Raw genomic sequence first — 17,547 nt, 5'->3', positions numbered from 1 at the left:
GCTAATGAATTTACATGACTGAACAAGGTGTCAACAAATTCCCCGCGAGGGGTTTTGGTACAGCCTGCAATTTTTTTACGAACGTATAGACAATTCACGATAGGAGGGAAAAAAACATTGAGTCGGTAATATATGGGTCATACAGTATCTTTTTACCTGACAATCCGTTTATCCGTTTAGTAATGATGAAACAGTAACGAATCTGTGCACACTCTTATCTCTAAGGCACTCGAAAACAACAGTACAACGAAGACTAATCATTATTATCTGGTTGCAAATTAGCAAAATATGCGACCAAAATTGTTGGATGGGAGTTGAATATTTTGTATTTCTATTTTTATTTTAAAAAATTCCCCAGAAAGTTCAACCTGTTTACATCAGTACCTTGATGTCTGTTCATCTGGACACACTGTTCCTCCCCATTGGCATTATTAGGCTCTCCCAGACCCCAGAAAACATATGTGACAGGGGACCAGTCCACCCACCTGGGTAGGGGAACAGAGATAGGTGGTTAGCAGTCTTGACAATGTCCCACACCATATTGTACAACAGTTTGGGTAGTATCAATACAAAAAAAGACATACTGGTACTGGTCTGCTGCGATCCCAAACACAACCATTCCAATCCATGATGATTCAGCCCGTCCCGTCCCAATCTGCAATGTCAAGAAGCGTTACTGAGAGGAGCCACACACTGAGAGTTTTTGTAACATCTCCTGCACAACCGATAAACAAAACAAACACAAAAAAAAGGTCTGCTTGGACAAGCATTTCACACCATCGTGTTGATGTACGCCTGTTCATCTTTGTTTAAGATGGAGACCAGTAGAGCCTTCTCATCGTAGCAACGGGACATAGCTGTCTGGAAGTCTACTATGTCGGTGTCATTGTAGTAGTAGCAGATGCCATTGTTCTTCCTCCAGGCAGCGTTGGTACCGCAGTCAGGTGCTGGAAAAGATACAAGCCATTTCTCAGGGTCATACAGGTCATAGAAACTTCTGGAACAAATCAATGATCATGACTCTATGGTGCCATCTTATGGTTTAACAGTGCGATCAGAGGTGCACTAAGCTAAGCTACCTGGAACAGGAGGAGGGGGAACTGGAGGCACGATGGGTTTCTTCACCTTGGAGATCATGCAGATCCAGTCCTGATGGGCATCACAGTTGAGATCGTTCCACCAAGAGGATGTCCCATTTGTGTTGCTCACCATCTCTACACAGTCCTCACGACCCTCATGGTTGTTGGGCTCCCCATTTCCCCAGTTGGTGTGGCTCACAGGAGTAGCGTCACTCCAGTGGTAACCTCCATCTGTAGGGTTGTGTTTCAGACCGATCCACTTGGACTTCCCCTTGGTGTACGTGGACAGGAAGCTCTCTTCCTCCATGTTATGGATACTGACAAGGTCTGCCCCCCTGGAGATACAGTCTTCACGGGCTGCAGGCCAACTCTTCTTCTTGGAGAAGTCCACCATGAAGAGCTACAACAAACATTTCGAGACACTAAGGTTTTTTCAGTTCATATAGTGTTGAGGCTCTTTACCCTGTATCAGTTCAGCAGTTCAGATGAAGCTAGTCTGTGTCTTTAACCTGTACTAGTTCAGCAGTTCAGATGAAGCTGGTCTGTGTCTTTTCCCTGTACTAGTTCAGCAGTTCAGATGAAGCTGGTCTGTGTCTTTGCCCTGTACTAGTTCAGCAGTTCAGATGAAGCTAGTCTGTGTCTTTACCCTGTACTAGTTCAGCAGTTCAGATGAAGCTGGTCTGTGTCTTTACCCTGTACTAGTTCAGCAGTTCAGATGAAGCTGGTCTGTATCTTTACCCTGTACTAGTTCAGCAGTTCAGATGAAGCTGGTCTGTATCTTTACCCTGTACTAGTTTGGCAGTTCAGGTGAAGCTAGTCGGTGTATATTTACCCTGTACTAGTTCAGAGTGTTCAGATGAAGCTAGTCTGTGTCTTTACCCTGTATCAGTTCAGATGAAGCTGGTCTGTATTTTTACCCTGTACTAGTTCAGCAGTTCAGATGAAGCTGGTCTCTATCTTTACCCTGTACTAGTTCAGCAGTTCAGATGAAGCTGGTCTGCATCTTTACCCTGTACTAGTTCAAATCAAATCAAATTTTATTTGTCACATACACATGGTTAGCAGATGTTAATGCGAGTGTAGCGAAATGCTTGTGCTTCTAGTTCCGACAATGCAGTAATAACCAACAAGTAATCTAACTAACAATTCCAAACTACTGTCTTATACACAGTGTAAGGGGATAAAGAATATGTACATAAGGATATATGAATGAGTGATGGTACAGAGCAGCATAGGCAAGATACAGTAGATGGTATCGAGTACAGTATATACATATGAGATGAGTATGTAAACAAAGTGGCATAGTTAAAGTGGCTAGTGATACATGTATTACATAAGGATGCAGTCGATGATATAGAGTACAGTATATACGTATGCATATGAGATGAATAATGTAGGTTAGTAACATTATATAAGGTAGCATTGTTTAAAGTGGCTAGTGATATATTTACATCATTTCCCATCAATTCCCATTATTAAAGTGCTGGAGTTGAGTCAGTGTCAGTGTCAGTGTGTTGGCAGCAGCCACTCAATGTTAGTGGTGGCTGTTTAACAGTCTGATGGCCTTGAGATAGAAGCTGTTTTTCAGTCTCTCGGTCCCAGCTTTGATGCACCTGTACTGACCTCACCTTCTGGATGATAGCGGGGTGAACAGGCAGTGGCTCGGGTGGTTGATGTCCTTGATGATCTTTATGGCCTTCCTGTAACATCGGGTGGTGTAGGTGTCCTGGAGGGCAGGTAGTTTGCCCCCGGTGATGCGTTGTGCAGACCTCACTACCCTCTGGAGAGCCTTACGGTTGAGGGCGGAGCAGTTGCCGTATCGGGCGGTGATACAGCCCGCCAGGATGCTCTCGATTGTGCATCTGTAGAAGTTTGTGAGTGCTTTTGGTGACAAGCCGAATTTCTTCAGCCTCCTGAGGTTGAAGAGGCGCTGCTGCGCCTTCTTCACGATGCTGTCTGTGTGAGTGGACCAATTCAGTTTGTCTGTGATTCTGCAATTCAGTTTGTCTGGCATGTGTATGCCGAGGAACTTAAAACTTGCTACCCTCTCCACTACTGTTCCATCGATGTGGATAGGGGGGTGTTCCCTCTGCTGTTTCCTGAAGTCCACAATCATCTCCTTAGTTTTGTTGACGTTGAGTGTGAGGTTATTTTCCTGACACCACACTCCGAGGGCCCTCACCTCCTCCCTGTAGGCCGTCTCGTCGTTGTTGGTAATCAAGCCTACCACTGTTGTGTCGTCCGCAAACTTGATGATTGTTGGAGGCGTGCGTGGCCACGCAGTCGTGGGTGAACAGGGAGTACAGGAGAGGGCTCAGAACGCACCCTTGTGGGGCCCCAGTGTTGAGGATCAGCGGGGAGGAGATGTTGTTGCCTACCCTCACCACCTGGGGGCGGCCCGTCAGGAAGTCCAGTACCCAGTTGCACAGGGCGGGGTCGAGACCCAGGGTCTCGAGCTTGATGACGAGCTTGGAGGGTACTATGGTGTTGAATGCCGAGCTGTAGTCGATGAACAGCATTCTCACATAGGTATTCCTCTTGTCCAGATGGGTTAGGGCAGTGTGCAGTGTGGTTGAGATTGCATCGTCTGTGGACCTATTTGGGAGGTAAGCAAATTGGAGTGGGTCTAGGGTGTCAGGTAGGGTGGAGGTGATATGGTCCTTGACTAGTCTCTCAAAGCACTTCATGATGATGGAATTGCGTGCTAGTAGTCGTTTAGCTCAGTTACCTTAGCTTTCTTGGGAACAGGAACAATGGTGGCCCTCTTGAAGCATGTGGGAACAGCAGACTGGTATAGGGATTGATTGAATATGTCCGTAAACACACCGGCCAGCTGGTCTGCGCATGCTCTGAGGGCGCGGCTGGGGATGCCGTCTGGGCCTGCAGCCTTGCGAGGGTTAACACGTTTAAATGTCTTACTCAGCTCGGCTGCAGTGAAGGAGAGACCGCATGTTTTCGTTGCAGGCCGTGTCAGTGGCACTGTATTGTCCTCAAAGCGGGCAAAAAAGTTATTTAGTCTGCCTGGGAGCAAGACATCCTGGTCCGTGACTGGGCTGGATTTCTTCCTGTAGTCCGTGATTGACTGTAGACCCTGCCACATGCCTCTTGTGTCTGAGCCGTTGAATTGAGATTCTACTTTGTCTCTGTACTGACGCTTAGCTTGTTTGATAGCCTTGCGGAGGGAATAGCTGCACTGTTTGTATTCGGTCATGTTACCAGACACCTTGCCCTGATTAAAAGCAGTGGTTCGCGCTTTCAGTTTCACGCGAATGCTGCCATCAATCCACGGTTTCTGGTTAGGGAATGTTTTAATCGTTGCTATGGGAACGACATCTTCAACGCACGTTCTAATGAACTCGCACACCGAATCAGCGTATTCGTCAATATTGTTATCTGACGCAATACGAAACATATCCCAGTCCACGTGATGGAAGCAGTCTTGGAGTGTGGAGTCAGCTTGGTCGGACCAGCGTTGGACAGACCTCAGCGTGGGAGCCTCTTGTTTTAGTTTCTGTCTGTAGGCAGGGATCAACAAAATGGAGTCGTGGTCAGCTTTTCCGAAAGGGGGGCGGGGCAGGGCCTTATATGCGTCGCGGAAGTTAGAGTAACAATGATCCAAGGTCTTTCCACCCCTGGTTGCGCAATCGATATGCTGATAAAATTTAGGGAGTCTTGTTTTCAGATTAGCCTTGTTAAAATCCCCAGCTACAATGAATGCAGCCTCCGGATAAATGGTTTCCAGTTTGCAAAGAGTTAAATAAAGTTCGTTCAGAGCCATCGATGTGTCTGCTTGGGGGGGGATATATACGGCTGTGATTATAATCGAAGAGAATTCTCTTGGTAGATAATGCTGTCTACATTTGATTGTGAGGAATTCTAAATCAGGTGAACAGAAGGATTTAAGTTCCTGTATGTTTCTTTCATCACACCATGTCTCGTTAGCCATAAGGCATACGCCCCCGCCCCTCTTCTTACCAGAAAGATGTTTGTTTCTGTCGGAGCGATGCGTGGAGAAACCCGTTGGCTGCACCGCCTCGGATAGCGTCTCTCCAGTGAGCCATGTTTCCGTGAAGCAAAGAACGTTACAGTCTCTGATGTCCCTCTGGAATGCTACCCTTGCTCGGATTTCATCAACCTTGTTGTCAAGAGACTGGACATTGGCAAGAAGAATGCTAGGGAGTGGTGCACGGTGTGCCCGTCTCCGGAGTCTGACCAGAAGACCGCCTCGTTTCCCTCTTTTTCTGAGTCGTTTTTTTGGGTCGCTGCATGGGATCCACTCCGTTGTCCTGTTTGTAAGGCAGAACACAGGATCCGCGTCGCGAAAAACATATTCTTGGTCGTACTGATGGTGAGTTGACGCTGATCTTATATTCAGTAGTTCTTCTCGACTGTATGTAATGAAACCTAAGATGACCTGGGGTACTAATGTAAGAAATAACACGTAAAAAAACAAAAAACTGCATAGTTTCCTAGGAACGCGAAGCGAGGCGGCAATCTCTGTCGGCGCCGGAAGTTCAGCAGTTCAGATGAAGCTGGTCTGTATCTTTACCCTGTACTAGTTCAGCAGTTCAGATGAAGCTGGTCTGTATCTTTACCCTGTACTAGTTCGGCAGTTCAGGTGAAGCTAGTCTGTGTTTTACCCTGTGCTAGTTCAGCAGTTCAGATGAAGCTGGTCTGTATCTTTACCCTGTACTAGTTCAGCAGTTCAGATGAAGCTGGTCTGTATCTTTACCCTGTACTAGTTCAGCAGTTCAGATGAAGCTGGTCTGTATCTCACCCTGTACTAGTTCAGCAGTTCAGATGAAGCTGGTCTATATCTTTACCCTGTACTAGTTCGGCAGTTCAGGTGAAGCTAGTCTGTGTCTTTACCCTGTACTAGTTCAGCAGTTCAGATGAAGCTGGTCTGTATCTCACCCTGTACTAGTTCAGCAGTTCAGATGAAGCTGGTCTATATCTTTACCCTGTACTAGTTCGGCAGTTCAGGTGAAGCTAGTCTGTGTTTTTAACGATTATCAGTTCACATAAAGATAGTGTGTATAGTTACCATGTATCAGTTCAGATGAAGCTAGTCTGTATCTTTACACTGTAGCAGTTCAGATGAAGCAAGTCTGTATCTTTACAGTGTATCAGTTCAGATGAAGCTAGTCTATATCTTTACCTTGTAGCAGTTCCTGAAGTGTCGCTCAGCCGTCCAACCGTCCGCACAGTCCGATGAAGGGGGAGGAGTTGGAGGTTTAGTGGGCGGGGTGATGTCAGGCCTTGGTGTCTCACACACGAATGGGAACAACTCAGTGCATGGCTTGTCATCCCAGAACCCACCAGTAAGTCCCGTAGTCATGGCAACGCAGGTTCCCGCATGGTTATCTGGAGGATCACAAAGATGGTAAACAATTGAACTGATATACTGACAGGAAAATACTTCAGATTCGATAACGGGTGTAAAATGACTGTACCTGGCTGGTTTCGATCCCAGTGTGTGAAGGTGAGAGGTGCTCCATTATCCCAGATGTAATCCACCCCTCCTGAGTCACCCGTGGCCCTCAGTCCAATCCACCACAAACCAGTGTATCTAGCCAGTTTCACTGTGAAGTGGGACTGTTCATAACTGGGAAAGACATCACAGATATTATATTCAACAACCAATCAAAGACCAGCATTATAGACATCTTGAGGCATGCCAAGATTCTAAGCTGTTATTTATTTAACCAGGCAAGTCAGTTAAGAACAAATTCTTATTTTCAATGACGGCCTAGGAACAGTGGGTTAACTGCCTGTTCAGGGGCAGAACGACAGATTTGTACATTGTCAGCTCGGGGGTTTGAACATGCAACCTTCCGGTTACTAGTCCAACGCTCTAACCACTAGCCGCTCTAACCGCTACCCTGCCTCCCCAAAAATGTGATGCCCCTTCGGATAAGAAATCAAATGGACCAGCCGGTTTCCAACAGATTGAAGTACACCAGACTGATGATCTGTATCTGCCACAACATACACATAAAGACATCTTGTGATATGCTGAGGTGATCACACTCACATGTCCCCAATGTGTAGAAGTTTGCTGTTTTGCTGCTCACAGAAGGCCTTGGCGTCTGACCAGGTTCTGGCGGTCTCTTCCATCCAGTAACAGGAATAGCCATAGGCGTCCCAGCCCTATGACACACACACACACACACACACTGATGTGGTGCTGCAGAGGGACAGTTATAGGCAGGTACAGGTACAACAGGACAAGCACTCACCTGTGTGCATCCGTACACAGTGGGCATGACAGAAGGAAGCAGGTAGTGGGCTTTGGGCATCTTGCATATATAAGTGTTCAGTTCTGTGCAGGGGACATCATTCCATCTACCAGTCTGTAATAAAAGAACATAAAACATTCGGTTGGACAAGCGTCAGGTTAACGATAACAGTAAGGTTAAGAGAATGGGGTAATAGTTAAGAGTTAAGCATGTGTGGCCAAGCTAACCGTGTTACCTGATAAAACATCTCCACACAGTCCTCATTGAAGCCTTGATGATTGTTGGGTTCTCCTGGTGCCCAGTAGGTGAAAGTGACCCAGTGGTTGTCTGACCAGGAGAACAGGCCTGAGAAGCCCATATCATTCAGCCCAATCCACACATCATTGGTGGCTGGTGGAAAACACATCGAAAGAAGTCGTCAGCTAAGCTATCCAACAATAAGTAGTGTTCATGTTCCCCATACGGGCCGATACTTCCCCATACGGACCGATACTTCCCTATACGGACTGATACTTCCCCGCACGGACCGATAATTCCCCATACGGACCGATACTTCCCCATACGGACCGATACTTCCCCATACGGACCGATACTTCCCCATATGGACCGATACTTCCCCATACGGGCCGATACTTCCCCATACGGACCGATACTTCCCCATACTTCCCCGTACGGACCGATACTTCCCCATACGGACCGATACTTCCCCATACGGACCGATACTTCCCCATACGGACCGATACTTCCCCGATACGGACCGATACTTCCCCGATACGGACCGATACTTCCCCATATGGACCGATACTTCCCCATACGGACCGATACTTCCCCGATACGGACCGATACTTCCCCATACTTCCCCATACGGACCGATACTTCCCCATATGGACCGATACTTCCCCATACTTCCCCATACGGACCGATACTTCCCCGTACGGACTGATACTTCCCTATACGGACTGATACTTCCCCATACTACCCCATACGGAACGATACTTCCCCATACGGACCGATACTTCCCCATACGGACCGATACTTCCCCATACTTCCCCATACGGACCGATACTTCCCCATACGGACCGATACTTCCCCATACTTCCCCATGCGGACCGATACTTCCCCATACGGACCGATACTTCCCCATACGGACCGATACTTCCCCATACTTCCCCATACGGACCGATACTTCCCTATACGGGCTGATACTTCCCTATACGGACCGATACTTCCCCATACTTCCCCATACAGACCGATACTTCCCCATACGGACCGATACTTCCCCATACGGACCGATACTTCCCCATACTTCCCCATACGGACCGATACTTCCCCATACGGACCGATACTTCCCCATACGGACCGATACTTCCCCGTACGGACTGATACTTCCCTATACTTCCCCATACGGACCGATACTTCCCCATACTTCCCCATACGGACCGATACTTCCCCGTACGGACCTATACTTCCCCATACGGACCGATACTTCCCTATACGGACTGATACTTCCCCATACGGACCGATACTTCCCCATACGGACTGATACTTCCCTATACGGACTGATACTTCCCCATACGGACCGATACTTCCCCGATACGGACCGATATTTCCCCATACGGACAAGGTGGACTCTTACCCATGTAAAGGTAGCTCTCCAGCCAGCTCTGTTCTGTCATGGACTGAATGGACACCAGGTCAGCTCCCAGCTTCCGGCACTCTCCACGGGCTGCATGCCATGTCTTTTTATCTCCGTAGGGCTTGTAGCAGAACTCCCCAAATTCATACCAGTCAGGCCCCGAGCAACTCAACTCTGCAGAGGAATCAAAGTAGGAGTTGAGACAGCATGTAGCCTATAACATTCAAATCATATTTTTTTTATTTAACTAGGCAAGTCAGTTAAGAACAAATTAGTATTTACAATGACGGCCAAACCCGGACGACGCTGGGCCAATTGTGCGCCGCCCTATGGGACTCCCGATCACAGCCAGTTGTGATACAGCCCGGGATCGAACCAGGGTCTGTAGTGACGCCTCTAGCACTGAGATGCAGTGTCTTAGACCGCTGCGCCACTCGGGAGCCCATATTAGTGTCCATAGGTAACTTGATTGATGTCTGAGCATTGGTGTAGTCTAACATACCTTTATCTGCAAACTGGTATGAAATTTCATAGTTCCCATCATACCTGTTGAAGGTCAAAGGTTACTATGGTGGTATTGGTTGCATTTTTTTGGGGGGGGTTCGTAATTAATGAATTAATTAATTTAGTGTAGACAGTGCACCATCACGCAATAATAATAAGACACTCACTGCCTGGAGGTGATTCCGTTCTTGGTGGAGCCACTGTAGAAGTTCTGGCCTGGTTCTTTCAACATAGTACAGTCTCCTCCGATATCATTCAGGATTACTCCTGCATGGATACCAGCTGCACAGATGTTGGAGTCCTTCGTGTAACGCAACATATTAACGTACATCAATATCCTCACATTCCTCACTCCAAATGTTCTGTTGAATCATTGTGAGTTGATGGTTAAATCACTTAATTCACTCACCCCACGATATACGCCAGAGCCATAAACAGTATATAGTACTTGCGCACATCCTGCTGGGCAGTGTACGCTGAAAGATACACAATGTGAAATTAGCTTCATGTATTTTCCATTCATGTCTTATTAAAATCCTATTTTGCCTCTACTTCACACTGCCTGCTCAGGCCAGACCCAAAACAACTTGACACAGTAGTCGTCGGGATCTGGGCAACAGAGCAGGCATTTTGAAGTAGAGGGGAGTAGACGCAGGGACTTACGTCATAAGATCATTTGCAAAGTTAAAGTTGGGCTTTGCATCACAGGACACAGCATCTGTGAAAAGAAAAACACCTCTCTCTGTATTCTGAGTGGACACGAAACATTTCTCAACAAAGAAATGCTAAGAGGTTAGCAAAACAGTTTTCGCCTACAGTCGGGTATACATCCCAGGATGTCAAAGCGAAGACCAGTCTGTCCGTTGAATTCCTGGGGAAGAATCCTGACATACTGGGCAGAGACAGGAGTGCCCAGAAGCTGTGTCTCTGGGGTGTTTCTGTCCATGCAGCCTGTGAATACCTGGACAAACAGGAAGAACAAAGTGCAATTATGATCTGGAGTTTATAATCCAGCTATCCCAATATGGGGCATTGGACCAAAGACCTACAAATTGTGGGCTGGCTTCCCAGACACATATTGAGCCTGGTCCTAGACTGCTTTTTAAGTCTAGGACTAGGCGTGAACTGTGCCTGGGAAACCGGCCGTGTATGTTTGATGTGGTTTACCCCTCCATCATCTTTGTATTCAGTCCATTTGCTTCCATCCATACTGTGCTGGATCTTGAATTTAGTCACCCAGTGATCTGCACCAGGACACCCCTGGATCACAACACCTGTGATCTTTTTGGCCTCACCGAGGTTCACCTGGATCCAGGAGTTTACTGCGGTGATGTCAGTGGAGAGGAAAATGAACATGATTGAAGTTAATTTCTGGAAAATGTATAATTCTTTCACGAATACCAAATGTGAGATGAAGGACGAGGTGCCAGGTGAAACATACAGGGATTTGATGGCATCCAGCAGGAGCCACCATTCAGACGAGCTCCGTTCGGACCGTGTGAACTCTGTGAGGACGAGGCGGACAGCATGGCATCAGTGACGTTACCATCCTCCACACCAAGTCCCCTCAGACACACTGAAAGATCAAAACACAACCACAAGAGGCACATCATGTAAATAAGTACAGTAAAATAATGTAACAGTGATTCATGGTTTCAGTTTTTTGGGGGGGTTCGGTCTGGTGGGGATTGGGTCTGGTTGGGGTTGGGCCTGTTTGGGTCTGGTTGGGGTTGTGTCTGGTTAGGGTTGGGTCTGGTTGGGGTTGGGTCTGGTTGGGGTCTGGTGGGGATTGGGTCTGGTGGGGGTTGGGTCTGGTTGGGGTTGGGTCTGGTTGGGGTTGGTTCTGGTTGGGGTTGTGTCTGGTTGGGGTTGTGTCTGGTTGGGGTCTGGTGGGGATTGGGTCTGGTGGGGGTTGGGTCTGGTTGGGGTTGGGTCTGGTTGGGGTTGGGTCTGTTTGGGGTTGGGTCTGTTTGGGGTTGGGTCTGGTTGGGGTTGGGTCTTGTTGGGGTTGGGTCTGGTTAGGGTTGGGTCTGGTTGGGGTCTGGTTAGGGTTGGGTCTGGTGGGGGTTGGGTCTGGTTAGGGTTGGGTCTGGTTGGGTCTGAGTCTGGTTGGGGTTGTGTCTGGTTGGGGTTGGGTCTGTTTGGAGTTGGGTCTGGTTTGGTTGGGGTTGGGTCTGGGTCTGGGTCTGGTTGGGGTTGGTTATGGTTGGGGTTGGGGTTGGGTCTGGTTAGGGTCTGGTTGGGGTTGGGTCTGGTGGGGGTTTGGGTCTGGTGGGGGTTGGGGGTTGGGGTTGGGTCTGGTTGGGGTTGGGTCTGGTTAGGGTTGGGTCTGGTTAGGGTTGGGTCTGGTGGGGGTTGGGTCTGGTGGGGGTTGGGTCTGGTTAGGGTTGGGTATGGTTAGGGTCTGGTTGAGTCTGGTGGGGGTTGGGTCTGGTTAGGGTCTGGTTGGGTCTGGTGGGGGTTGGGTCTGGTTAGGGTCTGGTTGAGTCTGGTGGGGGTTGGGTCTGGTTAGGTTCTGGTTGGGTCTGGTGGGGTTGGATGTGGTGGGGGTTGGGTCTGGTTAGGGTCTGGTTGGGTCTGGTGGGGGTTGGGTCTGGTTAGGTTCTGGTTGGATGTGGTGGGGGTTGGATGTGGTGGGGGTTGGTTGTGGTGAGTGTTGGGTCTGGTTAGGGCCTGGTTGAGTCTGGTGGGGGTTGGATCTGGTTAGGGTCTGGTTGGGTCTGGTAGGGGTTGGATGTGTTGGGGGTTGGATGCGGTGGGGGTTGGGTCTGGTTAGGGCCTGGTTGAGTCTGGTGGGGGTTGGGTATGGTTAGGGTCTGGTTGGGTCTGGTGGGGGTTGGATGAGGTGGGGGTTGGGTCTGGTTAGGGCCTGGTTGAGTCTGGTGGGGGTTGGGTCTGGTTATGGTCTGGTTGGGTCTGGTGGGGGTTGGATGTGGTAGGGGTTGTGTCTGGTTAGGGCCTGGTTGAGTCTGGTTAGGGTTGGGTCTGGTTAGGGTCTGGTTGGGTCTGGTGGGGGTTGGGTCTGGTTAGGGCCTGGTTGAGTCTGGTTAGGGTTGGGTCTGGTTAGGGTCTAGTTGGGTCTGGTGGGGGTTGGGGGTTGTATGTGGTGGGGGTTGGGTCAGGTTGCCTACCATTTTGCTCACAGCTGTACACCACTTCCAGGTATTTGGAGATTGAAGGGCAGGGGTCAGTTTCAGTATAGGCATACAAGAAGCAGAAGGGTCGGTTGTCACACGCCTTTCGTACCAAAGGCAGGATGCCACCTACAGTGCATGTTCCTGATAGGGATAACCAATGCGTTAGTAACATGGCTGTCTGAAACACTGTAATTAAGCCTAACACATAAATAATATGCCATTAGGAGTTAGTTGCTCTTATAGCTATAACCTATTTGAGTTTCAGAGGTAAAAGCAATTTGTTCTGTACCTGAAGCTCCTTCCTGGTGGGGGCAGATCTTGTCACTCTTGCGGCCAAAGAAAGCTGACTGAATGTTGATGACACTGTTGGTATCACAGTGGAGGACAGCACTGGAGTCCTCACAGATGTAAGCAGTTTCAAACCCTACAGGAGATCGCAACCCGTACAAACACGTTCAACAGGTTTCAAAGACAGTGAAAAGGAGTCTCCAGACTCTTAAATCTGATTTTAAAAAGACAATAGTAAATATGGGCATTATTAATAGTCCATAGTTTATTCCAGCCTTGACGATCCCAGTTAGAGAGCTTTTTAACTCACTTCTAACAGTAGAGGCATCTGAGATTACTGTGAACAAGGGAAATAGTTTAAAACTACCATTGAATAATGTGACTGTTCTGATGGACCACGTGGTTTATCTAACTCTACTACAGGTCAAACCCTCCTCGCCCAGTTTATTGGTGCGGCAGGTAGCCTAGTGGTTAGAGCGTTGGACTAGTAACCGTAAAGGTTGCAAGATTGAATCCCTGAGCTGACAAAGTAAAAATCTGTCGTTCTGCCCCCTGAACAAGGCAGTTAACCCAGTGTTCCCCCGTAGGCTGTCATTGTAAATAAGAACTTGTTCTTAACTGACTTGCCTAGTTAAATAAAGGAAAAATAAATGATTTATCTATAAGAGCAGGGTTAATTTATCTTACCATCGTGGGGTGGAGGAGAAACTGGTGTGTTTCCTGAAAGAAACCATGGAAGTAGGGTTTAAAAATAACATTTGAAAAGGTTCAAAAACACAACCATCTGTACAGGACCAGGTTACCTCTGCGCTTGCATATGTATCCTCTATTGTAATCACAGTTGTCATCGTTCCAGTAGCCGGTGTTGATAAGCATGGAAAGGCAATCCTCTCCTCCATAGTTGTCTGGGTTGCCTGAGTGAGGCAAAGAGGAGGTAGAGAAATGTGATGCTTGGTATTTGTACCACCTCGCAACTCGGGGGAGTCCCCCCCCTCTAAAATACATGCAACAAAAATATACAAAGAAATAAGCATTACCTGCGTTCCAGTGGATAAATCATAAGACTGCTGAACAGCTAATCAAACGGCTAGCCGGGAATATTTGCATTTACCCCCCCCCCCCCCCCCACTGCTGTTATTCGCTGTTTATTATCTATTATCTATGCATAGACACTTTACCCCTACCTACATGTACACTTTACCCCTACCTACATGTACACTTTACCCCTACCTACATGTACACTTTACCCCTATCTACATGTACACTTTACCCCTACCTACATGTACACTTTACCCCTACCTACATGTACACTTTACCCCTATCTACATGTACACTTTACCCCTACCTACATGTACACTTTACCCCTACCTACATGTACACTTTACCCCTACCTACATGTACACTTTACCCCTACCTACATGTACACTTTACCCTTACCTACATGTACACTTTACCCCTACCTACATGTACACTTTACCCCTACCTACATGTACACTTTACCTACATGTATTACCTCAATTATCTCAACTAACCTGTACCCCCGCTCATTGACTCGGTACTGGTAGGCCCTGTATATAGCCATGTTACTACCTGGTACCCCCTGTATATAGCCATGTTACTACCTGGTACCCCCTGTATATAGCCATGTTACTACCTGGTACCTCGCACATTGACTCAGTACTGGTACCCCCTGTATATAGCCATGTTACTACCTGGTACCCCCGCTCATTGACTCGGTACTGGTACCCCCTGTATATAGCCATGTTACTACCTGATACCCCCTGTATATAGCCATGTTACTACCTGGTACCCCCTGTATATAGCCATGTTACTACCTGGTACCCCTGCACATTGACTCGGTACTGGTACCCCCTGTATATAGCCATGTTACTACCTGGTACCCCCGCACGTTGACTCGGTACTGGTACCCCCTGTATATAGCCATGTTACTACCTGGTACCCCCGCACGTTGACTCGGTACTGGTACTTCCTGTATATAGCCATGTTACTACCTGGTACCCCTGCACGTTGACTCTGTACTGGTACCACCTGTATATATCCATGTTACTACCTGGTACCCCCGCACGTTGACTCGGTACTGGTACCCCCTGTACATAGCCATGTTACTACCTGGTACCCCCGCACATTGACTCGGTACTGGTACCCCCTGTATATAGCCATGTTACTACCTGGTACCCCCGCACATTGACTCGGTACTGGTACCCCCTGTATATAGCCATGTTACTACCTGGTACCCTGCACGTTGACTCGGTACTGGTACCCCCTGTATATAGCCATGTTACTACCTGGTACCCTGCACGTTGACTCGGTACTGGTACCCCCTGTATATAGCCATGTTACTACCTGGTACCCTGCACGTTGACTCGGTACTGGTACCCCCTGTATATAGCCATGTTACTACCTGGTACCTCTGCACATTGACTCGGTACTGGTACCCCCTGTATATAGCCATGTTACTACCTGGTACCCCCTGTATATAGCCATGTTACTACCTGGTACCACCTGTATATAGCCATGTTACTACCTGGTACCCCCGCACGTTGACTCGGTACTGGTACTTCCTGTATATAGCCATGTTACTACCTGGTACTTCCTGTATATATCCATGTTACTACCTGGTACCTCTGCACATTGACTCGGTACTGGTACTTCCTGTATATAGCCATGTTACTACCTGGTACCCCTGCACGTTGACTCGGTACTGGTACCCCCTGTATATAGCCATGTTACTACCTGGTACCCTGCACATTGACTCGGTACTGGTACTTCCTGTATATAGCCATGTTACTACCTGGTACCCCGCACATTGACTCGGTACTGGTACCCCCTGTATATAGCCATGTTACTACCTGGTACCCCAGCACATTGACTCGGTACTGGTACTTCCTGTATATAGCCATGTTACTACCTGGTACCCCTGCACATTGACTCGGTACTGGTACCCCCTGTATATAGCCATGTTACTACCTGGTACTCCTGCACATTGACTCGGTACTGGTACCCCCTGTATATAGCCATGTTACTACCTGGTACCCCTGCACATTGACTCGGTACTGGTACCCCCTGTATATAGCCATGTTACTACCTGGTACCCCCTGTATATAGCCATGTTACTACCTGGTACCCCCTGTATATAGCCATGTTACTACCTGGTACCCCCGCACGTTGACTCGGTACTGGTACTTCCTGTATATAGCCATGTTACTACCTGGTACTTCCTGTATATATCCATGTTACTACCTGGTACCTCTGCACATTGACTCGGTACTGGTACTTCCTGTATATATCCATGTTACTACCTGGTACCCCTGCTCATTGACTCGGTACTGGTACTTCCTGTATATAGCCTCATTATTGTTATTTTATTGTCTTACTTTTTTTAACTAGTTTATTTAGTAAATATTTTCTGAACTCTATTTTCTTAAAACTGCATTGTTGGTTAAGTGATTGTGAATAAACATTCCACTGTAATTCAGGCACATGTGATAAATACAATTTGAATTGACTTGATGTATCTGAAAGCATTAGGACTATTACCTGCATTCCAGTGGATGTATCTGAAAGGAGAGCCATCAGTCCACTCCCAACCCCCCTCTGTGATGGAGTCATGGCCCCCCATCCACACGGAGACCCCCGTAGGAATCAGCTGGACCTTAGCTGTTCATGAACACAACACATCAGAGTACTATTAATTTGAATTGCCATTGTGAATAAACAATATTGTTGTAGTACTTTTTAAAACTTTTTTTTTTACGGAGAAGCTTAATAGCACTTAACCAGTTAACCCACTGTTCCTAGACCGTCATTGAAAATAAGAACTTGTTCTTAACTGACTTGCCTGGTTAAATAAAGGTAAAATATAAAAATATATATATAAAAAACCCCATCTGTACATTGAATGAAGGCTTGCTCAAAGGGCTCGGTGATGCTGAGAAGGTCCCCTTTCTGGTTTACACAGTCAGCACGTGCATCAGCCCATTTCCTCATGGACAGGTAGTTAAACAGGTAGCAGTAGTCATTGAACGGGTCTGACATCCAAGAGCCACACTTCTCATTCCAATCTGCAGGAAAAGAATCGGATGATATATTTTGGAATAGGGTAGGGCTTACAACACACTCTGAAAAAAATAACCCTGTTTGTTTAGCATTTTAACTGCACAAATATAATGTTGTTGTTGGAAATTGCAAGTGAGAGGTTTTGGGGTTGCAAAGAATGGTAAACTTAGGAGAGAAGCTGCTACTTTTACCTGGCCCCGATGTGGGAGGTATGGGTGGGGGTCCTTGACCTTTTGCTGAGGATTAGAAAGGCAGTTGAGTGATGAACATTCTGTGGTCAACAGGCATTTACTTTTGAATAGTGAGCCAATATACAGTAACTTCGGAAAGTATTCAGACCCCTTGACTTTTTCCAAATGTTGTTACGTTACAGACCTAAAATTGATGACATTAAAAAAAAATCCTCATCAAGCTACTGGGGAAGGGCACCAAAACATTTCTGCAGCATTGAAGGTCCCCAAGAACACAGTGGCCTCCATCATTGTTACATGGAAGAAGTTTGGAACCACCAAGACTCTTCCGAGAGCTGACCGTCAGGCCAAACAGAGCAAACGCTGGAGAAGGGCCTTGGTCAGGAAGGTGACCAA

General features: G+C 47.5%; 1 protein-coding gene across 2 annotated transcripts in view; it reads right to left on the bottom strand.

Annotated features, from left to right (window-relative positions):
• Window positions 1–17,547, bottom strand: part of LOC109892299 (macrophage mannose receptor 1) — a 37,874-nt gene that overhangs the window by 10,466 nt on the left and 9,861 nt on the right. Inside the window, exons 15-38 of one of the 2 annotated variants that reach the window (XM_020484745.2) lie at window positions 17,152–17,196; window positions 16,798–16,965; window positions 16,442–16,561; window positions 13,687–13,797; window positions 13,571–13,603; window positions 12,885–13,019; window positions 12,590–12,736; window positions 10,900–11,034; window positions 10,626–10,780; window positions 10,275–10,419; window positions 10,122–10,176; window positions 9,868–9,934; window positions 9,626–9,759; window positions 9,457–9,500; window positions 8,955–9,128; window positions 7,554–7,708; window positions 7,319–7,432; window positions 7,114–7,229; window positions 6,533–6,684; window positions 6,238–6,443; window positions 1,080–1,479; window positions 778–947; window positions 585–655; window positions 385–485 (exon numbers count right to left, since the gene is read on the bottom strand). In XM_020484745.2, the coding sequence (XP_020340334.1) occupies window positions 385–485; window positions 585–655; window positions 778–947; window positions 1,080–1,479; window positions 6,238–6,443; window positions 6,533–6,684; window positions 7,114–7,229; window positions 7,319–7,432; window positions 7,554–7,708; window positions 8,955–9,128; window positions 9,457–9,500; window positions 9,626–9,759; window positions 9,868–9,934; window positions 10,122–10,176; window positions 10,275–10,419; window positions 10,626–10,780; window positions 10,900–11,034; window positions 12,590–12,736; window positions 12,885–13,019; window positions 13,571–13,603; window positions 13,687–13,797; window positions 16,442–16,561; window positions 16,798–16,965; window positions 17,152–17,196 (3,153 nt within the window). The remainder of the gene's footprint in view (window positions 1–384; window positions 486–584; window positions 656–777; window positions 948–1,079; window positions 1,480–6,237; window positions 6,444–6,532; window positions 6,685–7,113; window positions 7,230–7,318; window positions 7,433–7,553; window positions 7,709–8,954; window positions 9,129–9,456; window positions 9,501–9,625; window positions 9,760–9,867; window positions 9,935–10,121; window positions 10,177–10,274; window positions 10,420–10,625; window positions 10,781–10,899; window positions 11,035–12,589; window positions 12,737–12,884; window positions 13,020–13,570; window positions 13,604–13,686; window positions 13,798–16,441; window positions 16,562–16,797; window positions 16,966–17,151; window positions 17,197–17,547) is intronic. The other variant, XM_031826082.1, reaches the window with a different exon arrangement.

The sequence above is a fragment of the Oncorhynchus kisutch genome, linkage group LG6 (genome assembly GCF_002021735.2).
Source record: "Oncorhynchus kisutch isolate 150728-3 linkage group LG6, Okis_V2, whole genome shotgun sequence".
NCBI lineage: Eukaryota > Metazoa > Chordata > Actinopteri > Salmoniformes > Salmonidae > Oncorhynchus > Oncorhynchus kisutch.
Note: the sequence above shows the minus strand (reverse complement) of the source record. Positions and strands in the feature narration are given on the sequence as shown.